We start from the raw sequence: 26,094 nt of genomic DNA, 5'->3' as shown, positions 1-26,094 counted from the left end.
TCGAAGGAATATAGTAAAATGGAACATCTCGTCAACATAGATTTCATATAACGCTTGTAACCAACAAATAATTCTAAATAAGACTCATTTGTATGATTCTCCAAGGATAATCGATTAATCTTGTAAGAGTAATTGACATGGTACATTAAAGATCTCTGATTACATTTCTCATCTATTCTTCATCTTCTGCGTAGGTAATTGTAAAATAATAAAAAATGATAGATAATGGTATACAAATATTACCAATGACAGAAATGATTGATTAAAGAATCGGTTGTCTACTTGACAGTAACTCGTAATGTAAAGTGTATGCGAATGTACTTTTGCTTAAAATTATACGTAATTAAAGAACTGTTACACATACGTAATTAACGACGTGTGAAATACACACGTTCTTCCATTTCTATGATACGTAACATGTGATGATCCTTATCGTTTTACATATTATGTAATCGATTACGTTTAGTTACACCACGATGTCGTAACAAGAATTTATGTGCTTAAGTGTCTATTAATTATCCAAATATTCAAAATTAAATATGTCGTGTACGTGATTTTGATAATCGTGCAATCTAGACTGAATCAGAATACCAAGAAATTTATTACATGAGAAACATAATTCTCCTCTGATTGTTCATTTTTCTTTATTTCCCTTATATCTGAAAATTATTTTCCTCGAGAAATTTTGCACCTGATGTTTAAATAGATAAATTACGAAAGAAGAATTAACAATTATTTACACTTTCAATCTTCTCAGAATAAAACGTATTTATGTAGAAGAGATACGACAGGCAAGACTCATTACAGTGCTAATAAAATTTCAAGATATTCTATATAGTTATTTATTTATATTATTTATATTTATCTATATTGTATTATATATCCTGAAATTTATGTTATATTATATATATGAAAAAACGACAGGAAAAATGGAAAATGTCAAATTCTAGCGTTTCTCAAAAAAACGGAAATTTATTTTTCAGTATGCAATGTCGCAACTTTATATTTTCTCATTATATTAAAATGAAGCATTCTATTCCACGTTTCATTCCGCATCATCTTCAACTTTCACTTACAATTTTAAGTAATACACGACACATTAAACTGTAAAAAATGAAAAGTACGTTATACACAATATAATTTCTTACAACTACGGTAAATTTCAGGAAAATTTTTATTCGAATTTTACCCAAAATTCGTTAAAATTGACATTCCCCTTTCATCCCGTGTACACTTCACACACGTACCTAATATATTCATAAAAGATTTCTACAAGTTTTGAATACATTCGCGAGCAACCGTATAATACCAGCTGTTATATTTTCATTATAACTAGTTTTTGTCATTTTTTAATTATATAATTGCTAGCCTTTATTATGCGAAATGAGGTAGAAAATGATATCAAAGAACACCGTAATTTCGAAGCAGACATAAGGTCAGAATGATGGCACTCGAGCACCGAAGCTCGATCGCAAAATCACTCGGTTCCCAATGTTACCAGATTTCATGTAAAATGGCTATTTTAAGCGCGGCCGCTAATGTTTTTTCCGCGGCCAATGCGCTCGAAAAAACAAACATTGAAGTAGGACAAGGAGCGATTAGGTAACGCAGAAAGCAGATCGACGTCGACGCGCGAGAGTAACCTACGTCACGACGCCTCTCGACTGCCTTCTCTGATAATCGTCGTCTCCAGATTAGAACGCAATGACTTTACACTTTTCTCAAGACACGTTACATGCGAATCTTGAAAAAACGATTCCGTGTTACGTCATCCATTACGTTTGCGTTCGTTCGACGACATATACACATAATACGAGGCGTACCCATAGAGCAAGTTCCGTTAACAAATATATTACTGTCGCGACGCTGCAATCGCGAATAATCCTCAGACTGTAAAGATGGATATTCTACGCGCGAACAATTTCGACCGAGTTGAAGATTTCTCAAAGTCCCGAAGTTGATCGTCGTTTGATTGGTCACTCGAGTAATAGTACGAAAGTCGAATATAATGGAGCCACAGATGTTAACTTCGATCCATTGTCTGTAAAAGGTCGAAGACCTGTCCTAGATCCATGTGAAACTTCGAAGCCAGACGATCCTATCGGATTCATAAGAAACATCTTCTGAATCCATGCGCGAATCAAAAGCATCGAGCCGTGTTAGGAATTTCGAATTATCGATGGGCTCCGATCTCCGAGTCCACTTGATGACGAGAATGACATAGCTTGATAGATATCCACGTTATTCTTCCTTCCCTGCAAAAGAAAAACGAAAGGAAGAAAAGAAGAAGAAATGACGGAGCGCGAATTTTAGCGCGATATTTCTTCTGGTATTTTATTGTAATTGACGTTATCGAAATTCGTTGAATTTAATATTACAATTACGAGAAGGAAATTCTAAATGAATTTATTTGTTTAATATATTTTCCGTCGCTATTTCTTGTCTGGTTCTCTAAAGGTTCCAAAATTATCCAAAGTTCGAAGAAATTAAAATAAAGGGCGTGAAGCAATTACTAGATAAACATCTAAGTAGCAGAATTTAAACGAGAGGTTCGTCTTGAAAAGGCTAATGAAATTAAATTCCCAACTATCCAATGTAAGTCTAATCGAATTTAAGTCGCGTTAATTACCAATAATTAAACCACAGGTGTGGTCTAGTGTTGAATATAATGGAGGTTTAATCAACTCGACTGCTACGTGGAATAATTGCTTTCAAGGATACGTGTCCTCGAAACGAGACTCGTGTTCCAATAATGTGTCGTCGTGCCAAATTCGAGATTCTCACGCGTTTTAATGAAATCGACGCGTTGGTGTTACGTCGACTACTTGCTCTATGGATATAAATTGGGGAGTTCATTTAAAGTATCTGCTTTCGTTTATTTTTATAACACTTTTTGCCATGCAAGTGCTCGATGTTGTGAAACAGTAGAAGATAGCAAGGAAGAAATATTCATAGAAAAACAGCGTGATCATTATTTGAAGCAATTAATTATTCGATGCATATAGATACGCATCGATGATATATGATTCATATAGATGTTTATGGGGATTCGTGATTTTATAAATTGATTAGACAACTCTATAGATTGAAAAATAGAAAATGCAACGACATTGTAAACTTATTCTTTAATTAGAAATTATTCTTTAAAATTCTCATTGAAATTTACTATTATTTACACGGGGTGAAACAGCAATAATACGTTTCTGGGCAACGGAATTGAGAAATCCACAAAAGCGAAGGGACGAATTGAAGAAACGAAACTTGTGCAGATCTTCGTTTCACTTCCAACTTTCACTTTGTTTCATCTTCGAAATATCTTTTACATTTTTGCCCGTACAACGTACATATTTGCAACTTTAGCTCTCCATTAAATGCCCGAAAATTCGCACTTTGCTTTGAAAAACTTCAGTTCTTCGTCGATTCTTTTTCCCTATGCCTCCGCGATGAATAAAATTTAGATCGAGATCAGTCATTCGCGCGTATTTCCCTCGAGGCGTTATTAAAGAAAAGTAGAAGAGCTTTTTTTAATAGCTTTTTAAATACAAACACGGAATATTTGTATTCTCCGGCATCGCGCGTTCTTCGATAAATAAATATTTAATAAGTAAATAATAAAGTAAATATTTCATTTTCCATGCGATGCTCTGATTTATTTGTCGATGAATTGGTAGGAGATAAAATTTTCGTGAAAGAAAAAAACATCGATGCATCGATAAAACGTGCATTCAATGGAAACCGATATCGCGTGTATGAATAATCACGACCAGATGCAAGGCAATAAATGATCGCTTCGCGGTTTCATCATGACAAATAAGAGCTTTCGTTCAACGATATTTACAATTTACTCTTATATTAGAGAATATTACACGCGTCGAATGACACATATCAAACAGATATCGGAATCTATACAATATGTGACATTCGTAAATTATCACTTCTGCGAACACTTTATTCAGATATTCCGTTATCCATTTTCTTGGGCGTAACGGTGAAACGAAAAATGCCAAAGATACGAAAGCAACTGTAACAAATTTATTATGCTATAAGACGAGGTTATCACGCTGCAAAACAAGAATAGGTTTATCATCAATCATCAACGTAATCATTGCTTGTTAATATCCCATTTCAATAAAGAAATTAATAAAAGATTGAATTTATTACTCAAGGAAGCTGATTTTAATTTTGCTCCTTATCATACGCGTTAATACTCATCCATCATACTTTCACGTATCTTGGCATTTTTTCCAAGTTAACCACGTATAACATTTCAACGGCGTAAAATTAAAGACGACGCTAGAGATCAAGGTACTGTTCTCTCTTTATACTTCCTACTTTTATTACAACTTATAAAAATCATGGTATATACTAATCAAGATATCGATTGCTGAACTGTGGAAAACCCTTTGCCGACGTTAGATATAGTTCAGTTTTACTCTTCGTCGAATAAGGCAAACTATATATGCATCTAATGAATAAATATTCATATCTTTGCTAATTACGACAGGTGTACCGACACATTTAAAAAAGAAACGACCAGCTGAATAACGTTATTATGAACAACTCTGTAAAACGATGTTCTTTTGAACGCCGTGAGGGCGCAAAAGAAGATGAACAATTCGATCGATTGCAGGGTGAAGGAACGAAAGAAGAGAGAGAGGAAAATTTCGAGAAACTGGGAAGTTACGTACGGGAGACTTACCAATCGTAAGGAAGCTTACAATCAGCGGATTTGCTCGGAATGCTGAAAAACAATATTTATATCGGGCAAAACGTGGGCAAGAGACTGTTCGACGAAGATACTCGTGCGAAATATTATTTCAAACGAGGGCCTACGTGATTCCGTGTACGTGCTCGTCGATTCGTAGGAAGGTGTAAGGTCAGTTTCCAGCGATCTCCATCTTCCACTTCTTCTTTTCGGATCGCGCTCTCAGAATGAAAGTGGCGACTAAAAGACGCAAAAATAGTCCACGTTGTTTTATTTATAGACTGTGAAACCTGTAGACTGGCAGAGACACCGATCGACGGCCTACGTTGCCTCTCTTCTGCCGAAGAATCGAGCGAATGACGAGAATCGAAAAGAAGGACGGTTTTATTCGATTAACGCGTTACCCGATATCGAAACTACTAATTTCTAACTAATTACGTGTAAGCGTTAAATTAGACTGCGCATTTTTATGCAGATACATAGATTCTGTATATCGAGTTATCACGATTTGCATATTTCTTTCTAAATCGAGTTTTATCTGCGGCAATGTATGATTCATGAATGTGATTCACGATACCTTGGTATAATAATCGTCGTGCAATCGGCTTATCAGTTAATATCAAATATAACCGTTTATAATCTGAATCTATATTCATAGTACCTTGAGCAAGTGTACACAACGGTAAGAATCAGATAAGAATTAATTCTACACAGTGATTTATGTCACTGAAACAAGAAATAGGAGAAGAGTTTAACGATATTCGGAAGAAAAATCTTGGTCACGGATGCAGTATCGAAGATTTCAAAGATTCTGAGGCATAGACACGTCCGTGAAAGGACCGGAAAAAATCAGATTTAAATATGTACATTTCAATTACGCTTTGTGACGATCTCTTTCGATCTATACGTTCATTTGGCCAGATAAACGATAGCAATTTACGGCAGAGAACCTTGAAAAACTATCGTTGATTCTTGCAACGAAAATTGTGAGAACTAAATGTCGATACGTAAGAACATAATAATTCGTATTTCGTAAATATAAGTATAATATGCATGTATTATGTGCGCATATGCATTCTGCATCATGTGGCGTATATCCTTACATAATATGGTATATTTTCTACACATAAGTTGAATATTCGAACACGCTTTAGCCGCATAAAAATCCGCAGTCTATTAATAACGCTTACATAGTTCTTACAGCAACTATATGAATGATTTTAATTAAAGTGCTGTGTATATCTTTTATTTTTTTCCTCTCCTTTAAAAAAGCAATACTTATCTCTTATTTAAGTATGCAAAATAATATTTTACTTATCGTTGTTAACGTTCATCTTGTGATTGCATTTTCCCTGTTGACAATCTATGCCTCGTGGAGTGATTTAAGGAAAATTATTATATACCGCATCTAAAGCTTGCCAGTGGACTTTGAACTTTTTTGGATATCCCGAGTTACGGTTACAATCTGTTCGAGACTTTTGCAATTACTAATTATTGTGAATTACTTTAGAACGATACGCAAAAGTATTGGGATGTTTATCGTAGAAAAACTTTTATACAAACAACCTTATCTTACCGCATTGTAGAACATTGGTACATTATTATACTTTTACTGACGTATTCTTCCCATTTATTACTTCGATCGATCGATAGTTTAGTCAAGCGTCTAAAACCCTAGGTAAAGTTTTAAATCGTCATCGACGTGAACATTATTAAAACTAGTTATCTGAGTATTTTCGTTACTAAATTAAATGCTTATCTAGATGAAAGAAATGTTAATCGCGAGAGGTGAACTAACAAATCATTAAAATGAGATCCTTTAAATTGTAGAAAATGAAAAAGAGGATATCAAAAGGCAGAAGAAAGCAAACATCGATTACGTCGTCTCGTTACGTGAAGTATATTTCCAGAATATCATTAAAACACGGGACGAAAGAATTAAGCGCTGTGATAATGAACGAGATTGTTTTCGGATGAAGAAATTTGCTTACAATTAAGAAAAGGAAAATCAGCCAAAATTAATCTCTAACGGAGAGGTAGCGCGTAAAACATTAATTAAAGCTATGGAGCAAGTGATTCAGTCGCGTTTCTCGGAGCTTGAAAAATAGCGTTTCTTCAATTTATTCAAATTATTCGTGTCGCTTCCTATTCTCTGCGAAGGATCTTGCTGAAAGATCCTAAAAGATTAAGAAGGCGACGCAAACGGCGCTGTAATGCATTTACAGGACCATATAATTTCTTGCAATTATTATTTAAGTATTAGGTTGTTCCAAAGGTTTCTTTCGTTTCATACGGAAACAACAGATGCACAACATCTTTTGTTTTATATTATTTTATTGAATTATGTATAATCATAATAATGGAAATAGAACAAAATGAATCACACACAATTCAATAAAATAATATGAAACAAAAAATGTTGTTCATTCGTTATTTCCTTATAAAACGAAAGAAACTTTTGGGATATTCTAATACTTGTGCAAGTTGGGAACAAGACCGAAAATCTATACAGGGTGTTTCGTAACAAGTGTGATTCGTTTCGGTAGTGGACAGATGACATAAGGGCAATGAAAAGTCTTCGTACGAACCTATGTCCTATCTGACCTTGTTTTAGAATCATAGTCACTTTTGTATTACAATAATCCGCGACAGTTTATCATCGTAGAGGGTGTTCGAAATGACCACCTACGGTTCACACGCAAGATTGCAGTTATCGTGTCAGAGAATTTCGCAGTCTTTCAAAAATTCCAGGTGTATGTCGAATAATACAAAGCGACGATAGCCACTTCGAACACTTTCTACGAAGATAAGCAGTTGCGAATTAATGACACAGAAAAATGGCTATAAATTTCGTAACAAGGTCAGACAGGGATACCCATGCATGTCCGTATGAACTTTCTTCGTTGTTTCCACGCCTCCTGTCTGCGCCTGAAATCGGCTGTCCATGTTATGAAACACCCTGTACAAATATACAGCACAATACAAATGAAACGCAATACGTACGTAGTAGTTTTCTATCGCAAATGTTAAAATACTTTCGTGACCCAGAGTACATAGCACCAGCAGTAGCATGCATAAAACAATATCTCACTTTGTCTCGACATTTTCCTTTGTCCCGCTTTTTCCTAATCGTTAAAATTACGTACCAACGATGCAAGGTGCCTGTATGCCGCAGTGGAATGAGCGTGTAGAGTCAGCATGGAAAAGTACATGATATCCACCTTCTGTTATTTCCTCGAATTTTATTTCCATTTAGGAATAAAATTATAATACTTTCTACTTAAACCATCGTGGAATATTGTTGAGTCTCGAGAGCTGCTTTGAGAATCCGGGATGAAACGATAGTGAAGAAGAAGATGTATGGAGGGTGCGGCGAAATAACACGTACAAACGGGCACGAGGTGACTCCTTGTGAAAAAATAAGAACGAAATAAAATGGAATAAAATTTGTTCGTTTAAGGTTTAGTTTTTGAGAAAATTGAGCTTGAAAATTTAGCAATTATGAATATTATCGTGCTGCTGGATTTTGTCGGCAAAAATTCGTTTTAGATAAATTTAGACGAATTTCTTTAAAAAACTTATAATTCTTCTCCTGTTTTTTCTTTTTTTTTTTAATGCCATGGCGTGTGCCTTCTACCACTGGCGATATCGCGTTAATTTGAATTCGAATTCTTTCGAGTTTTACAGTAGTTATGGGAAATTAAAATGCACAACGTACTTTCCACGTTTTACAGTTTAATGTGTGTTTAATGTATTACTTAAGACTGTATAGAATAATGCGAAATAGAATAATGAAAAAAACGTTTTATTTCGATATAATACGTACGAGAAAGTATGAAGTTGTGAGGTTCTATGTAAAAAAATAAATACTCGATTCCCTAGAAAATGCTAAAGCTCGATATTTTCCCTTCTTCTCCCAGATCCTTCGTATGATACGACAGAAAACATTCCAAATTTCATTAAACGTCGCTTGTCTCATCTTGAGTCTTCTTCGCCCTAAAATCCTCTTAATTCGTTTAGAAACGAATAAGTCTCGCGATTAATCCCTGGAAGATTGCGATTCAGTATAAATATTTTGGGAAAGCAACCCCGGCGAGTGTCGTCATCTGCTGGTTATCAACCGGTGTAGCCAGCCAGGATCGTTCGACAAACGTCGACAAAGCCAGTCTCGACTCTTCCTTCGTTGCGGAACGTTGTCGATCGTAAAACACGCGAGCACGCGAAAATCCGCCTCGAATATCGCGAAACAGATCGCAAATGAGTTTGCAAATATACATACTCTAACACGTTGTCAGTAGTTTCATGTTCAATCTAATTAGATTTTTTTGTTTCTTTTGGTGTCGGCAAAAGCATATTGGGACGAAGATGAAAGTTTAATGAATGTTCTTCAGGTTCTTCCCTTCCTTCAGATGGATACGTTTATTCGCAGTTCCCTTTAGGAATATATAATCGGTAGAATGAGTAGTTCTAAAGATATACATACCTGGTTTGTCAATCCTTTCGTTTGATGTTTGTTGTTACTTTTAAGTGAATCCTTTCGAGAGTAATTAATCGCGTTAACTCTATCATTCTCAAATGATTTAATAGCTGTGAACACTTTTACCTGTCATTTCTGCTTCTATTCTGTTATTCTATTTCTTTTCTTTTTTTTTTTTTTTATCCATCACCGTTGTCATTTCAATTTTAATCGTTCAAATACGAACAAAAGAACGAATCCATCTCCACGAATTAAACGAACAAAGAAGCACAGCCGTTTAAAAGAGAAATTGATATAAATTTGCATACGTGTTTTAACGACATGAATTTCGATCATCAGGCGCGAAGAAAGTAAAACATTTACAGGCTCGATACGAAGCTTCTTTCTAGAGCATGGTCACTCGGCTGTACTATTTCCCCCGAGGACCTTCGTTCTGCCGATATAAATCGATCGGTCACTTAAGCATTCATGCAGTGCCTCCACATAACGGTCGTATCTTGTGCATTATAGATCGCACGTGCAAACGAAATGCAGAATTTCGATATTTGCTCGTGAGATCTACACGCGAGATACGCGAGCATTATATCCAGATATTTACTTACAATAGAATGTTGAAGTTATATCGTAATCTTCGTTCAAACGTTTCTCCATCCATTTGACTGCTAATGAACAATGGAATGTTTCGCGCAGAAGACAGAGGGTCCTGTAATATGGGTACAATGAATACGGAAATCAATGAAAATGAGATTAACAAAAGATTGAACAAAGCGAATTCCATCGAGGAGTTCTACGCTGGTACCGGTGTCCTTGTCACCGGAGCGACAGGTTTCGTGGGGAAAGGTCTCCTGGAAAAATTGATGCGCGTTTGTCCGCGTGTCACTGTCATCTTCTTGCTGATCCGCCCGAAAAGTAACCAAACGATAGAGCAACGATTTAAGAAGCTCATAAACGATCCCGTGCGTAGATTAGGTTCTCGTCGTCTACGAACGCCCTCGCCAAAAACCGAACTCATCAACTCCGCGTCTTTCTTTTCTTCTTCAGATCTACGATGGCGTGAGAGCGAAATATCCCTCGGTTCTCGGCAGAGTACAGCCCGTAAGGGGTGACGTGAGCCTGCCGAATCTAGGTCTCTCGCCGGAAGACAGGAATCTGTTGCTGAAGAAGGTGAACATAGTGTTCCACATGGCTGCCACGGTAAGATTCAACGAGCCTCTGAGCGCGGCTGTTAATATGAATACGAAAGGCACTGCTCGTATCATCGAACTATGCAAGGAACTGAACCACGTAATCAGCATCGTCCACGTTAGCACAGCTTACAGCAACGCGAATCTACCGCAAATCGAGGAGAAAGTATACACGTAAGTACGAATGACGCGCGAATGTTGTTCCGTGGTTCGGTTTGCGACCGTGGCATGTTTTGCAGCACGAGTTTGGAACCTTCTACGGTGATCAACATGTGCGACAAACTAGATGTCGAATTGATCAACATGTTAGAGAAAAAGATCCTGGATACTCATCCGAACACGTACACGTTTACGAAGAATCTAGCAGAGCAAATTGTAGCTAGCGACAGCAAAGGTTTGCCAGTTGCGATAGTACGGCCAAGTATAATCGGTGCCTCGCTGGAAGAACCGTGTCCTGGCTGGCTAGAGAATATCTTTGGAGTTACAAGTATTTCCATAGATCTTAACGACAATAATTTATTTGATGCTCTTTGCATCTCGCATAAGTAGAGTTAATCAATTTGCCCTCTGCACGAGAGAAATTAGCTTTAACATTCCACACGTAGTTATTAAATATTTGAACGTATTCAAGATCATCGTTGTTATCGTGTACATATACGTATTTTTTGTCTTTTTTTTTTTTTTTTGATGACAATTGTAATTATCCTTTCTAAATACCTATTTATCGCTATATCTCCGATAGTCGAGAATCGCGAGTAATTTCTACAGAAATTTAATGTTACAGATATCTTTCTGCAAATCAGCAAAGGTTCTGCGAAAGCTATTTGGGGCAGGAAGGACGCGAGATTGGATTTAGTGCCTGTGGATTTCGTAGTCGACACGATAATGTGCGCCGCGTGGCACGTCACGCTACATCATCGCGATAATGAAGTTAAGGTTTACAACTGCACGAGTAACGCGTACCCTTTTAAGTAATGTTTATTGAGAATTCTTATCGACTAATGTGATTCAATTATCATCAGAGTATCCGAAAAATTTTAGTTCGTTCGTTTGACGCGAGCAAAGGTAAATTACAAAAGTTCACTTTCACTCACAATACCTCAATTTAGAAGACTAGAAAGGTAATTAAGATTATGTAATATTTCTTATCCCCAAGTTACTCTGATGGTAATAAACTGTATTTCAAATATAATTCGATCAATTCTATATGCATAAACGTTGTAATTTTCAAGATGGGGTCAGATGAAAGATGCCATGGTGAAATGTAGCATAGAAACGCCGCTGAACGGTACGCTATGGTACCCGGGTTGTCCGATGGTAGCTAACAGATATATTTACAACGCCCTCAACCTAATCCTGCACGTTCTGCCCGCGTTCGTCATAGACATCTTTTTAAGATTTCGCGGTAATAAGCCAATGTGAGTATTTTATTGTTTCTGCAACAACGAGAACAGTTTTTCTTTTTGTAGTAGTAATCTTTGCCCCTATCTATAATAATATTTAAAAATGGCGTTTCAGAATGATGAAAATTGTCAAATATTGCTACCAACTTGTAACAGTGACAGCGTATTTTACCATGCACGAATGGACCTTCCAAAGGGATAACATTACCGACATGGTAAAGAAAGTGAAAACGTTAAAAGACGGCAATGTCGTGAAACTAGACTTGCAGGATATGAATTGGGAGAAATATATCGCGACATATATGATGGGAATTAAGAAATTCATTCTGAAAGAAGATCTTGAATCTATGGATGCTGCCAGACAACGATTATCAAAGTGCGTATAGAATGTATCTACGTATTAAAAAATGGGAACTGATATAAATATTTGTATATTTTCATTTATTTCAGGTTGTACTGGATACATCAGACAACTCAAATATCCGCTATAAGCTTTTTACTATGGATAATATTACGCGTTACGTACTGATCATTCGAACGTTATTCCTTCTACTTAAATGAAAAAAGAAGTAGATAAGATTTTATGAAAAAAGTAATCATTATCCGTTTCATTTATAATCAGGTCACTTCATTTATAGTATTGCTTGTTTTGTCTATAAAATTTTAATAAGGATATATGTATTTATACGCATACGCTTTGAAATTTGTAAACAATTCATACATAACAATTTCTATACTTAATGCAGTTTGTTGTACAATATTTGCGAATTCTTGTGTGTTATCTTTGTATACGCGTATCTTCGAAGATCCTTCCATTAAATTAAAACAAAAAATAAAATGTGCTGAAATATTTAATTATTAATTTGTTTCCAAAGATTCTACGTCATGCCTTTGTGTAACGCTAAACAACAAAACATAATTATATAGGGAAAAAATAATAATATGTACAACTAATATTTTGTATATTATATCTATTCGCGAAATATAAACATTTTTCCGCATAATAATACAAATTTCTTTCATTCTCCATCATACAAAAGCACGAGAAATAACTATTCGACGATAACAAAAATTTCCCGATGAAGAGTTTATTGAACTATAAACAACGATGATAAAAAATAAACATCTTTTAAAATAAAATCGTTCTAAATTAAAATCTTTCGAACAAATCATCATTTATCCTAAAAACTTACTTTGGTCTCTAAATTATTTGTTTGTAAACCTCGTAGCTCTTTGACCAGTTTACATTAAAATATTTACATTATAAATTAAGAATCAACGCACTCGTGCGCACAACTTCACGCCGCTGTGGAATAGCGCGACATTGCATCGCTTGTATGCTTATGTGCCGAGCCTAAATTAATATGTTCTTTATCTTATACATAGTTGTATTGGTTTAACACCGGTAGCACAGGCCACGGCCACGGATACCACAGACCATAGTCTGGAATATAGAGGTTGGAAGCTCCCGTGGTGGGAGTAAAGCTCATGATATCGAGAGTTGTGCTTTACAGGTCGGCCGCTACCATGATGCGTCGATCTATTTCTTAGAATTTTGCATATAGCGCCATCCTACGGTGAGAATAATAACTACATACACTGAAGGTAAAGAATATAAACTGAATTAAATGACTTCATAATCTTTCATAATTTATTTAAAATACTTATACAGTATTTCGTCCGATACAGAAAAATGTTATTTAATTAAATATTAATTATGTGAACCATCAAGAAGTATTATTATCTCGATTAAAAAAATACAATTTTTTAATCAAATATATTTTTAATACATTTATTGTATGTACATATTATATATATATTATACGCATCTATTGGAAAATAAATTTGTTTTTAAGTTTTATTTAATTCATTAAAAATGTTGTAACTATTAATACTGTACCATGTAATGCTTTTCGTTTTGAATACGAACGAAGATGCTCGTTCTTCACTACGACAATAGATAATTTTTTACTATATTCGCTCTAATTTGGCCGACAATGTGGCACGAAATATGGCCATAGCGTATTGGATTGAAATTTATTATTATCAAATAATTGTGATTATAATATATGTATTACAATTGTACGGCGGGGAACCGCAACCACGCTTCAACCTGCTTATCAACTGAGGATATATAAGGTGGTTGGTAACTGGTGGTACAAGTGGAAAGAGGGTGATTCTAAATAAATAGAATAAATAGAAGAATAAAAATTTTTCTTTTTTCGCGTAGAATCACCCCCTTTCCGCTTGTACCTCCAGTTACCAACCACCCTGTATACATGGATTTACCGACATAACATATTGATATTGCAGTTTGTAGACACGAGATAACGCTACACAACGAATCCTAATAAATGGATCAAGGCGCCATACCGCGGACAAATGGACCAACATTGTCCGGTCACTAAGAGTTTGGCTCCGCTTACTTACCGCGGTAGTTACTAGACTTTTGTATATGATAACAACGAGTATATACCGGTATCAGTACATTTTTATCGATGATTGAAATCAGCCGGAGGTGTAAACAGTGTTATATGAATTCGTATTGTAACTTTAGCAATGTTAATCGCATGCAGAATCTTTATCAATATAATGAGCACATGGAAATTATTACAGCGTCGGTGTTACGATCTACTTTCATATAAATATTCGCTGTTAGTGATATTAACAGCATTTACTTGCATATTTATCGGCATTGTTCATTTTGGAGAGGTTAGGAATTTCATTTTCCCCATTGTTTTTCTATCTATCTATTTTGTTGATTATTAAAAATTTATGTTTTATTGTTATTCATAGAATATATTTTATTAATTAATTAAGTGTGAGATAATATTTTAATGTAAATGTCAAATTTGCATGTAAATTTCGAGTTACTGAATTTCTTAAATTCAAAATAAAAATTTTTATTCTAATTAAATATTAACGTTTCAGATGTGGATAACATGGAGTAAAGAGAAATACGAAGCAGTGTTCCATTCTTTCAATGATAATATATTAGGTATCTCTTTCCAAAAAAAATTATGCCAACATGTTCCAATAGATGTTGTATATACGTGGGTCAATGGGTCAGATCCAGTCTTCTTAAAAAATCTTAAAGAGCATATTCCTATAATGGATGTTAACACAGCTGCTTCCAGATTTAGTGATAAAGATGAATTAAGATATTCATTACGTTCATTGGAAATGTATGCACCCTGGGTGAGACACGTGTATATTGTTACAAATGGTCAAATACCGAGTTGGTTAGATATGGATAATCCTAAAGTTACACTTATTACTCATGAAGATATATTTTTAAATAAAAGTGATCTTCCAACATTTTCTAGTCCAGCTATTGAAAGTCATATTCATAGGTAGTATCAAATTCATTATACAATAGCAATCATAACAGTTTATATTATCTAGTTAATAGCTATTTGTAATCTTCTTAACAATGTAATTTTTTATTTTTGCAGAATTCCTGGAATTTCAGATAAATTTTTATATTTTAATGATGATGTAATGCTAGGAGCAGAAGTGTGGCCAGAAGATTTTATTACACAAGCAAGTGGCCAAAAAGTGTATCTTGCATGGTGGGTTCCTGATTGTTCAGATGTTTGTCCTTGGGCCTGGGTGGGTGATGGATCATGTGATCCTGCTTGTAATACAACATTATGTGAATTTGATGGTAGCACTCATTGTTTATATTTGTTTTGAAATAACAACTATAAAAAAATGTAATGACCTAACAATATGTGTAAACTTAAACTAGTATCATTAATCTTTTTTACAGGAGGAGATTGCGATAGCACACCAGTTCCTACTGACAGTGAAGCTCTCGAGGAAGAGGGAGACTATCCACACAAACTTTTACAAGATCCTCTAGAAGATACTAACTATGGATTAAAATTTTTAAATATCTTTAGAAACAGAAGTATAAGTACTATGTGGAATGATACACAATTGTCTATTCAACAAACATTCCCAAATACAGTCACAAATCTAAAGATGCATGTAAATAAATCTTATAATTTCAAAAATAATAATTACGCGAGTTCCATTGAAAGATATTTTAATGAACAATTGAATGAAAATGATCAAACCGTACCAACCCAAAAATCGATGATATCAAAAATGATAAATAAGATAAGACATCAAACATTGAACGTTACTGAGAGACGTCTGCAATTGAAACGTTATTTAAATGATGATATCATGAACTTACCACAAGTTAGTAGTACCACAAAAGCTAATCATAAATCGACTCATTCTGATCAATGGAAACTTCGAACAAGACAACTTGATACATATGCCGAATCTTTGCTATATGTGAATAGAATATATAATATGGCATATGGTTTCGAACGTAGAAGAGTACCCGCTCATATGCCCCATCTAATAGATAAATGGATCGTTGCTGATATGCAACGAAAATTCGAGCACGAATTTAGAAAAACATCTAGCCATAAAGTTAGAAACTCCGAGGATATGCAATTTGCTTTCTCTTACTTTTACTTTCTAACTAGTGAGAAACGGAAAGTACCAATTGAAGAAATATTTGATACATTTGACACGGATAAATCAGGGTAGTTATACTATTTTAAAATAGTAGTAATAGAAAAAGAAAGAAAATAACAGAAGTATTATTCAAAATAGTAATTCTGTTTCAGCACTTGGTCAGATAGAGAAATTAGGACTCTTTTATCTAGACTTTATCCACTTCCTCTTGATTATAGTCTAGTCGTTGAATTTGAAAATGCAATAACGAATTGTTCAAATCATATAAAAGTTACTAAAGTATTAAATCCACCACCTGGTGAAAGATATTTGGATTCATCTCTTGTGAGCAAACACTTTGTAAACTTTAAATAATACTTAAATCTAAAAAGAAAATCTTCTATTTATAATAATAATTTATGTTTTTATAGCCGATTGTAACTAAGGAATTGATAGCAAAATGCGAAACGGTTTCACGAAAAATTAAAGACAAATTCAGTCAAGAAAAGCTTTACCCACACGAAATAATTAAAGCTGGAAAGAATGAAATATTCGAAATGTTAACAAGCAACGTGTCTTTAACAGTACAACTTTTAGACGAGATACGTAGAGATCCAAAGTAAGTAGTTGTAATCATTTTTATATTGCTAGGATTTAACGATAAATAGAATAGAATAATTTTACTTTTATTTTAGAAAATTTATTTGCTTAAATGACGATATGGATCCCCTTCGACGTTCTGAGAACGAAATAGTTCGGGCATTACTGAACGATTTTTATCGCTCACTCTATCCATTACGCAGTACTTTTGAATTGCCTTTGCAATATCGAAATCTTTTCACTCATCGACATAAGCTCCTTGAGTGGAGATCTAATCGAACAAGGGCCAGAAATTTGTTGTTATGCCTTATCCTTTTATTACTTCTTACGACTTTCTATCACTTATTTTATCATCAAGTGCGTCGATTATTCAGAATACGAGCACTACCCATATTACTCGTTTAAGTCTAAGGTACAAATGCAAAAATAGGATAAATATATTGATATCTTTTAAACAGAGCAACATTTTCTAAACATTTTATGTGATATAGGATTGTGTTTTATACAGATAATTCCCATACAAATTTGTACTATTTTAGCAGATAATTCATCTATTTTATTGTGTGTTTTACATCTACAAGTCCATCCACAATTTAGAAGTGATATTTGAAGAAACAAAATACAAATCTCTTTGTTTGTTTTAAAAAATTCATTTAGAAGGTAACATTCGTTGCTAAGAATCGATACTTTATAAGGTATAATGTATAATAAGGTATGAACAAATAGATATTTAGTGTCGCGTTAAAATTAAGTAAAACGTTCCTGTGATATTGATAAAGTACTGATTGTCTTTGTTTGTTTCTCTCTTAACAAAATGGAAGATTAGATCTCATAAATTTTTCTCCAAGATGAGTGTATCACTTTACACTGAGATTTGAGAAGTTATATAAGATTTAAAAAATGTATAACACTTTTAAAGTGTTATTAGTTTATAGTATTTTAATATTTCTCTATTCTAATGTGTAGTACAATTTTTTACTAGAAAATTACCCGGTTAATAATTGTTGAAGATATGAAATGTACCAAATTTGTACTTACTGTTAATAGAATATGGATATTATTATTGAAGTAGAATGCCATTAAACTGAATATCTTTTTAATTTCGCAGTTTGTACTTATTTTATTTCCAGAAAACCGTGTATGTACATAATTTTATTCAAATAAAGTTATTCGTTATTTCTTACTAGTTGTATATTATTTATACACAACTCAGTATATAGAGGGTTAAAGGTATTATAAATTATAATATTATATATTACTCTATAATAGTACTTTATATATATATTTTTTTAATTTCTTTTTGTTTCAGTAAGGAGAAGTAAGATTTCATAATTTCATTTCATTTGTTTCATTTTGTTACTTCACTCGTATCGTTTCTAAACGTCTAACATTTCTCGTTTCCTCGATAAAATTTTAGTCGAGTAGGTATAACATGTGATTTATACACATACGCTTTCGAAGTCGTAATAAATTCATACAACACAATTTCTGTATTCCTTGCTTTTTATTGTACAATAGCATGTATGGATGTTTTGTGTACTTTCGTGTAAACACAAGCGTCCTAAAATCGAAGCATAAAAGATATAAATCTAAAATTTGCTTTAAATAAAGCTACTTTCGAATATTTCTAATTGTTTCCACTCGCTAGTGCCATATATTTAGTACTTAGAAAACTTTCGCAGATTCATGTCACGATCATATTGCGTCTTGTCATGACTCCGATATCTCTTGTTTGTCTAAAGGGGGACAATTCATATGGCGGAGATTTCGCGGGCCAACCATGCCTTCTTGTACTCTTGCGCATTCGCTCAACCATATTGCGACACTAGCTACCTCTTCAGCTGATAGACGAGATCCAATACCTAATATCGAATTATAACAGAAATCTTATGAAAATTAATGTAATGATAATCATAGGAAAGAACTGGTTTTGTAAAGAACCGCAACATAAAAGTCTCAAATAATTTTGCAAGAAACTTGAGATTTACAAAGAATCATAAACGTAACACAAATAAACTCGAACAATTTTACAACCCGGCTTGTATATATGTATGTATATCGGTTTGTAATAGAATTAAAGATCCTTTGTTATCTCACCAGGAACATTCGGATAGTACTTGAGCAATTTTGCGTCTATAACCTTCTTCTTCTTTTTCCTTTCAACCCTATCTTCCGTATTTCGTATGCTCTGTTTCTCGCTATAACTTTCTGCCGAAGTACTACTAGTCACACTTTTTGCAGATGCGTTTTCACCTTTCAACTTTTGTCCATTAGATCCCGGTCTCTTGCTTGACTCGACATTGCTAGCGGATATCTCGTTAGGTTCTATCTGTGAAGTTTCTTTGCTAGAGAAATCTTGTTTCGCCTCATCTTCAACCATCTTCTTGTGGCTAGCGTAACTTTCGCTCAATTGCGGCGTTATATCAGCTGTAGAAGAATATTTTTGTAAATTATGTAACAAATGTGCGAACGGAATAATTTCTGGTAAGAATGTACTTCTCGAAGAGTCTATGTCCTTTCTTGATACCAATTCTAAGTCTAAATTTGCGTCAGCTTCCGTGTCTTGGCTCGTAGCTGAACAAACCCGATCTATAGAATATTTTCTTTTGCTCGATGCTTGATTTTCTGAATATTCAGAATCGTATATAATGAATTCTGTCGGATCGTCGTCGCCAGGATCTCTTTCGCTCCCGTCACAACAAAGTCCAGCTAAATATCTGGAAAAGTGTTATTATTGATAAATTAATTTTCTCACATTTAATAAAATATACATTGAATTTGAACGCTAAACATTGTAGAATTTGTTCTATTATTGTGATATATAAAACCCTATAGATTTCAAGATCTATATGTATATACATACATATAAGTACAATATATGTATATCCTCCATAAATTCCTATATGTATAATCCTATAAATATCCTATGAATATCATTCGCATCTTTCTCAACGCCCTATATAAGTACATCCTTTTTCCCTTCAGTTGTGTGTTTTATAGCTGCACGGTTTATTACCTATATCAATATGTGTTATACATTTTGTAAGTTCTGTATATACCCATATATCTCCAGAAAAAATGTAACTGGAACCATAGCAGATCCGCCATCAGGTTCGTGAGTGAATAACTCGCAAATCATAGTCATTGTTTCAAAGAGGCTGGAACCTAAAAGTCCAACAGCGATTGCCAAGAATTTTTTCACTTGGCATTTTCGTCGAAATTTCCCGATCATCAAGATCAAATTTAGATCCCGACGATCCAAACACAAGCAGTCCCATAGCCTTAGTATCGTTTCCACAGGCAACGTTTTATTGTAATCTATTCAAGAAATATTATTTTTCAATATCGGTAAAAGATGCTTATCTAAATACACAGTTTAAAAACTTCTCCACCCAGATCACACAGTTCTACTTTAGAAAAATAATAACTAAGGGTTATTTTATATTATATATTTTGTTTAACATACCTAAGAAATATCTAAATATTTGATATTTATAATTGATAATTCTACGTCCAGTTAATAAGTAATTATATTTAATATAATTATTTGATTCATTAGCATCAATAATTAATAATTAGAATAATTGTTTGTATTAGTGATTAGTATGAATACAAAACACAGACCAAGAAGAACCGGTGGTATTAAATATTAAATATGGATAATCGATCAAAAATAACATATTCAAACAGTTAATAAAATATTCTATGTTGCCCCAACAAATCATATACCTATACATGTGTATTCGAATAATTATTATCGATACCTCCAAATTGACGAAGTAAAATCCTCAGAAAACCGAGAGTCAAACCAGAAGCGGTATTCGGTGGTGGATACTCCAATCTTAATTTCGTCGGTGGTTCCTCACCATTGGCCAACGCTCGAAAATACGAGCTAGACCATCGAAGTAAATCGTACGGTTGCGTTCGAATAGCTGCCTTGCAGAATTCCTTCAGAATTAATGGCAAACTCGGTGGCACGATAACTTCATGTTCTGAAACTGATTGTTCTGCAACAGACATATTTTTCAATTTTTCAAAGTTCAACAAATTATTCGTATATTAAGTACTGTAACTTTTGAATAAGGAACGAAAGTAAAATCTTAAGGGGGAATGCTAGTTGATACGAAGTGAAACTATGATTAACTTGAATATCGTAGTACATTACGTCAAGTATACTGTTTGTTGCCATTTCGCGGGGTTTCGTCGTCTAGGAAACAACATCGATGAAAAGTGATCAATTCGTGGTAGGAATAGTGTCGCTCACCTTCACTTGCATTCTATTTAACCCGCTTGTATTCTTTCGGTCATCTTCAATCCAATTGTAGTTTTCTAATATTAAGAAATATTTCAAAATAGATATGAAAGAATTGCTATTGATGTGTATCATTTTTTCGTTTAATTTTATATTAAATATTTTCTTGAAATATTAATAAACGTTTTCGTTTGCTAAAGTACGAGAAAGATTAAAATATAAACATTCGATAGTCACGATTAGATTAAATATATGTAACTCGTTAAGAACACCGACGAGGTACGTTAAGAAGAATCGATCGATAAAGAAGCTCCCCTTTTATTATTGTTATCATTCGTCAAGTTGAAAAGCTTTATCCTCTGGTTTTACATATAATATTATCAATAATAAAATTAAATTATATATATATGTTTTCGATATGAATAAATACCAAAATATTTATTAAAGTATATCATTTCGATTACTAATGTATAATAATATAACTAATATATTATGTATTTAATTTTATTATGTATAATATATTATGTATTTACATTTAAAATCGAACTTATTTAATCTTATTGCCTTAATTAGAGGAAAAACATTACAATTTTTTACTTCAGAATTTCTATGAAATTACTGACTGCAAATGTGTTTTATTCAGATTTATGTACATGTGAATTATTAGTCATCATAAACGTAAAAGAGTTATTTCGAATACTTTGAGGCGACATTTGTTATCCAGTGACAAAATTATTTACAGATATACATATGCTTGCATACAATATAACTCGTTTAAAATAAGTTCAAATATTCCCTCTGTAATGTGACGTAAAGAACAGATGCTTATAGATGGCGTCATTTTCGTGATTTTGGAGGGACAACATTATTCAATATGGCAGCAATTGGTATTATACGTTTGTGAACGTCACTGTGAAAAGACCGGGTCTAATGCATCAATTATCGTAATTAAATCAAGCGCCTACTTACATACACATTAAATTAACCGGATTCAAGTTATACATACAAGAAAATACATCTTTTCCAACAAAAAAGAGTAAAATGTCGAAGCCAGATGAAAATGCAGACACAGGGGACACAGGAGACAATTCGAATGGATCTTCGGCCGAGACCACATCGTCTCGAGGTGGTGACTTCGAAACAAAACTTGAAACCGATCGTAGTAAACGATTCGATTATTTACTAAAGCAAACTGAAATATTCTCACACTTTATGACGAATAATCAGAAGGACAAGGCTGGGAGCCCTTTAAAGATCAAAGCTGGGAGACCCAGAAAACAGCCAGAAACCCAAGTGAAATTCGATTCTGGTGACCATAGGCACCGTAAGACGGAACAAGAAGAAGATGAGGAATTGTTGGCTGAAAGTAACGCCAGTGTCGCGCCAACCACTCGTTTTGAATCATCTCCACACTACATTAAGTCTGGTGAGTTACGAGATTATCAAATACGAGGCTTAAATTGGATGATATCTCTGTATGAGCATGGTATTAATGGTATCTTAGCTGATGAGATGGGTTTGGGTAAAACTCTACAGACTATCTCATTACTGGGATATATGAAACACTTCAGAAACATTCCTGGTCCACACATAGTCATTGTTCCCAAGTCTACGTTGGCTAACTGGATGAATGAGTTTAAAAAATGGTGTCCGTCGTTGAGAGCAGTTTGTCTCATAGGAGATGCAGAAACTCGAAATACTTTCATTAGAGAGGTTATGATGCCTGGAGAATGGGATGTTTGTGTAACATCCTATGAGATGGTTATAAAGGAAAAATCAGTGTTTAAGAAGTTCAATTGGCGTTACATGGTAATTGATGAGGCTCACAGAATAAAGAACGAAAAGTCCAAGCTATCTGAGATTCTGAGGGAGTTTAAAACTGCTAATCGCCTTCTGTTAACAGGAACACCTTTACAGAATAATCTTCATGAACTGTGGTCTTTGCTCAACTTTTTATTACCAGATGTGTTTAATAGTTCAGATGATTTTGATTCTTGGTTCAACACTAATAGTTTCTTAGGTGATAATTCATTAGTCGAGAGATTACACGCTGTCCTTAGACCATTCCTTTTGAGACGTTTAAAATCTGAGGTAGAAAAGGGACTGAAACCTAAAAAAGAAATTAAGGTCTACATTGGTCTCAGTAAAATGCAGAGAGAATGGTATACCAAGGTACTTATGAAGGACATAGATATAGTTAACGGTGCTGGTAAAATTGAGAAGATGAGATTGCAGAACATCTTGATGCAGCTGCGTAAATGTTGTAATCATCCATATTTATTTGATGGTGCAGAGCCTGGACCACCTTATACGACTGATGAGCATCTTGTTTATAATTGTGGTAAAATGGTTATCTTAGACAAACTATTGCCAAAATTGCAACAACAAGAATCGCGCGTTCTTATATTTAGTCAAATGACCAGAATGTTAGATATTTTAGAAGACTATTGTCATTGGAGAGGTTTTCAATATTGTCGTTTAGACGGTAACACAGCGCATGAGGATAGACAACGCCAGATCAACGAATACAACGCACCGGGAAGCGAGAAGTTCATTTTCATGCTGTCAACTCGTGCGGGTGGTTTAGGTATTAATTTAGCAACAGCGGACGTAGTAATTATTTATGATTCCGATTGGAATCCGCAAATGGACTTGCAGGCGATGGATCGAGCTCATCGTATTGGTCAACAGAAGCAAGTCCGTGTATTCAGGTTTATCACAGAAAATACCGTAGAAGAAAAAATTGTAGAACGTGCGGAAGTTAAATTGCGTTTAGATAAGCTAGTTATTCAACAGGGGCGATTAGTGGACGCAAAACAGACAGCGTTGAACAAGGACGAAATGTTGAACATGATCAGGCACGGTGCAAACGAGGTATTTGCATCGAAAGACAGCGCCATCACGGATGAAGACATAGACACTATACTTCAAAAAGGTGAAGCCAAAACCGAGGAAATGAAACAGAAATTAGAAAGTCTGGGTGAATCTTCTCTGCGTAACTTCACTGTGGACGCACCCACGGATTCCGTCTACCAATTCGAAGGTGAGGATTACCGCGAAAAACAAAAGATTCTTGGAATAGGTAACTGGATAGAGCCACCGAAACGCGAACGTAAAGCCAATTACGCGGTGGACGCTTACTTCAGAGAAGCTCTCCGAGTATCAGAGCCAAAAGCCCCGAAAGCACCTAGACCACCAAAGCAACCGATAGTCCAAGACTTCCAATTCTTCCCGCCACGATTATTTGAATTACTCGACCAAGAGATATATTACTTCCGGCAAACGGTAGGTTATAAAGTTCCAAAAAATCCAGAGCTTGGATCGGACGCTGCTAGAATTCAAAAAGAAGAACAACGTAAGATAGACGAAGCTCAACCATTAACTGATGAAGAAGTTGCAGAGAAAGAGAAACTGCTTACTCAAGGCTTCACGAACTGGACGAAGAGAGATTTTAATCAATTCATAAAAGCTAATGAAAAATATGGTCGTGATGATATTGAGAACATAGCCAAGGAAGTAGAAGGGAAAACTCCCGAAGAAGTGATGGAGTACTCGGCTGTTTTTTGGGAAAGGTGTCATGAGTTACAAGATATAGATAGGGTAATGGCTCAAATTGAACGAGGAGAAGCAAAAATACAGAGACGAGCCGGGATTAAGAAAGCCTTAGACGCCAAAATGGCAAGGTACCGTGCTCCTTTTCATCAGTTGAGGATAGCATACGGAACAAACAAAGGTAAGAATTACACCGAGGAGGAGGATCGATTCCTCGTGTGTATGTTGCACAAGCTTGGCTTTGACAAGGAAAACGTATATGAGGAGCTTCGTGCCACGGTCAGATCGGCGCCACAATTTCGTTTTGACTGGTTCGTGAAGTCTCGTACAGCTTTAGAACTTCAGCGGCGGTGCAACACGCTAATTACGCTCATAGAACGCGAGAATCAAGAGCTGGAGGAGCGAGAGAGACAAGAAAGGAGAAAGAAAGGCGGCAGTATTGGTGCAAAACCTGCGTCCAAGCGAAAACAAGAGAACCTACCAGCTCCGCAAGACAAACCGCGGAAAAAGAAGAAATAAAAAACTTAAACGGAGATACGTTTCCAGTTGTCATTTGGAAAAACGAATTTAACCACGATATAATAATCTTTTCATCGTTCATTCTCCATACATTAAAACGATCTGTCATCGTTTAAATTTAAGGAGAACCTGTAAACTTTTTTGCAATTTCGCCACTGTTTCATTCCCTATGAATCTACATTTCAGTATGATTACGTTTGACTCGCTTTTTCTTAATAACCATCGACAAATATTTGGAGTTAACAGGAACAAGCAATTAACAGAGTAAAACAGAAAAGCGTTTTGTGGCACATCGAATTTTTCATTTTTTTTTCTTTTTTATAGTGTACGATAGTTTCTGGTGAGAGTATCCAAAATATTAATTTTATATATCCATAACTTTTAAAATAACGCTTTCCGCAGCTTAAAACTAGTTATTTTTAGATTCTACTCATCAAAACCTATCATACATCATGAAAAAAAAGTTAGAAATTCAGTCTATCCCAAAACGAAGTTCAGCCGGAGAACGTATTTATTAATATCGTTAATAAACATATTATTGTAATAAATGGATTTTCACATGTGACATTGAGAATGATAGCTTTTATATTTATATGCACCGGATGATCTATTTCGATTCATCTTATGAATGTCAAAGTGGTGCTTGTTTCTGACATTGATGAAATTAACAGAAAGCGAGATTTTTTACACATATATATATATTATAATTATCATAGAAAAATTACATTCGCCGACATGTATGTATTGCATATAAATCACATACGTACCTTGATTTAATTTTACATAATTATAATGCAATATTACGTGAACGATTTTATTTATTTGCTATGATTTTAAAAGGCATTGTAATTCGTTTTACGAATAAAATATCATGTGCCGTTTCATATGAAAATCGAAAGTGTTTAGTTGTTGATTATTAATCACCT

At 34.5% G+C, this 26,094-nt stretch overlaps 4 protein-coding genes across 14 annotated transcripts in view; 3 read left to right on the top strand and 1 right to left on the bottom strand.

Annotated features, from left to right (window-relative positions):
• LOC117157062 (putative fatty acyl-CoA reductase CG5065) overlaps positions 1 to 12,727 on the top strand; it is a 46,324-nt gene extending 33,597 nt beyond the window's left edge. The window contains exons 1-8 of one of the 8 annotated variants that reach the window (XM_076622165.1): positions 8,886 to 9,157; positions 9,790 to 10,138; positions 10,224 to 10,540; positions 10,606 to 10,853; positions 11,151 to 11,337; positions 11,599 to 11,784; positions 11,885 to 12,145; positions 12,220 to 12,726. In XM_076622165.1, the coding sequence (XP_076478280.1) occupies positions 9,848 to 10,138; positions 10,224 to 10,540; positions 10,606 to 10,853; positions 11,151 to 11,337; positions 11,599 to 11,784; positions 11,885 to 12,145; positions 12,220 to 12,298 (1,569 nt within the window). In that variant the 5' untranslated portion in view covers positions 8,886 to 9,157; positions 9,790 to 9,847 and the 3' untranslated portion in view covers positions 12,299 to 12,726. Of the gene's footprint in view, positions 1 to 8,885; positions 9,192 to 9,574; positions 9,672 to 9,789; positions 10,139 to 10,223; positions 10,541 to 10,605; positions 10,854 to 11,150; positions 11,338 to 11,598; positions 11,785 to 11,884; positions 12,146 to 12,219 lie in introns of those variants that run through there. The other 7 variants (XM_076622164.1, XM_076622168.1, XM_033334748.2 and 4 more) reach the window with 7 other exon arrangements.
• A 1,503-nt stretch (positions 12,728 to 14,230) lies between these two features.
• Gnptab (N-acetylglucosamine-1-phosphate transferase subunits alpha and beta) lies at positions 14,231 to 18,028 on the top strand. The gene is made up of 7 exons (XM_033334772.2): positions 14,231 to 14,481; positions 14,701 to 15,122; positions 15,225 to 15,436; positions 15,542 to 16,334; positions 16,419 to 16,590; positions 16,677 to 16,864; positions 16,941 to 18,028. The coding sequence occupies exons 1-7, from the start codon at positions 14,329 to 14,331 to the stop codon at positions 17,248 to 17,250; spliced, it is 2,250 nt and encodes a 749-aa protein (XP_033190663.1). The 5' UTR covers positions 14,231 to 14,328; the 3' UTR covers positions 17,251 to 18,028.
• A 302-nt stretch (positions 18,029 to 18,330) lies between these two features.
• Positions 18,331 to 20,999, bottom strand: LOC117157106 (uncharacterized). 4 transcript variants are annotated; one of them, XM_076622182.1, is made up of 5 exons: positions 20,610 to 20,999; positions 19,905 to 20,163; positions 19,342 to 19,562; positions 19,099 to 19,272; positions 18,331 to 18,707 (listed from the first exon to the last, which is right to left on the bottom strand). In XM_076622182.1, the coding sequence occupies exons 1-5, from the start codon at positions 20,863 to 20,865 to the stop codon at positions 18,556 to 18,558; spliced, it is 1,062 nt and encodes a 353-aa protein (XP_076478297.1). In that variant the 5' UTR covers positions 20,866 to 20,999; the 3' UTR covers positions 18,331 to 18,555. The 4 variants fall into 4 exon arrangements, with proteins under 4 accessions (XP_076478297.1, XP_076478296.1, XP_033190733.2 ...); XM_076622181.1 differs by having other exon boundaries at positions 18,331 to 18,406; positions 18,511 to 18,707; positions 18,943 to 19,562; positions 20,610 to 20,998; XM_033334842.2 differs by having other exon boundaries at positions 18,943 to 19,272; positions 20,610 to 20,996.
• A 965-nt stretch (positions 21,000 to 21,964) lies between these two features.
• On the top strand, positions 21,965 to 26,066 carry Iswi (nucleosome-remodeling ATPase imitation SWI). Its single transcript, XM_033334636.2, has one exon. It carries the CDS (start codon positions 22,139 to 22,141, stop codon positions 25,166 to 25,168), a length of 3,030 nt encoding a protein of 1,009 aa, XP_033190527.1. The 5' UTR covers positions 21,965 to 22,138; the 3' UTR covers positions 25,169 to 26,066.
• The last annotated feature ends 28 nt before the right edge of the window (positions 26,067 to 26,094 follow it).

Source organism: Bombus vancouverensis, chromosome 10 (assembly GCF_051014615.1).
Source record: "Bombus vancouverensis nearcticus chromosome 10, iyBomVanc1_principal, whole genome shotgun sequence".
Taxonomy (NCBI): Eukaryota; Metazoa; Arthropoda; class Insecta; order Hymenoptera; family Apidae; genus Bombus; species Bombus vancouverensis.
The sequence above is the reverse complement of the archived record's forward strand: the minus strand, read 5'-3'. Positions and strand labels throughout refer to the sequence as shown.

Bases quoted from the DNA above. Each gene is read 5' to 3' on its own strand.
- LOC117157106 (XM_033334841.2), bottom strand. From the start codon at position 20,865: ATGTCTGTTGCAGAACAATCAGTTTCAGAACATGAAGTTATCGTGCCA. The intron at 20,164-20,609 runs GTATCGATAATA...TTTCTTGAATAG, and splicing joins TTTACTTCGTCAATTTGGAG to ATTACAATAAAACGTTGCCT. The intron at 19,563-19,904 runs GTATATACAGAA...ACACTTTTCCAG, and splicing joins TTTTTTCTGGAGATATATGG to ATATTTAGCTGGACTTTGTT.
- Iswi (XM_033334636.2), top strand. From the start codon at position 22,139: ATGTCGAAGCCAGATGAAAATGCAGACACAGGGGACACAGGAGACAAT.
- Gnptab (XM_033334772.2), top strand. From the start codon at position 14,329: ATGTTAATCGCATGCAGAATCTTTATCAATATAATGAGCACATGGAAA. The intron at 15,123-15,224 runs GTAGTATCAAAT...TTATTTTTGCAG, and splicing joins ATTGAAAGTCATATTCATAG to AATTCCTGGAATTTCAGATA. The intron at 16,865-16,940 runs GTAAGTAGTTGT...CTTTTATTTTAG, and splicing joins GAGATACGTAGAGATCCAAA to AAAATTTATTTGCTTAAATG.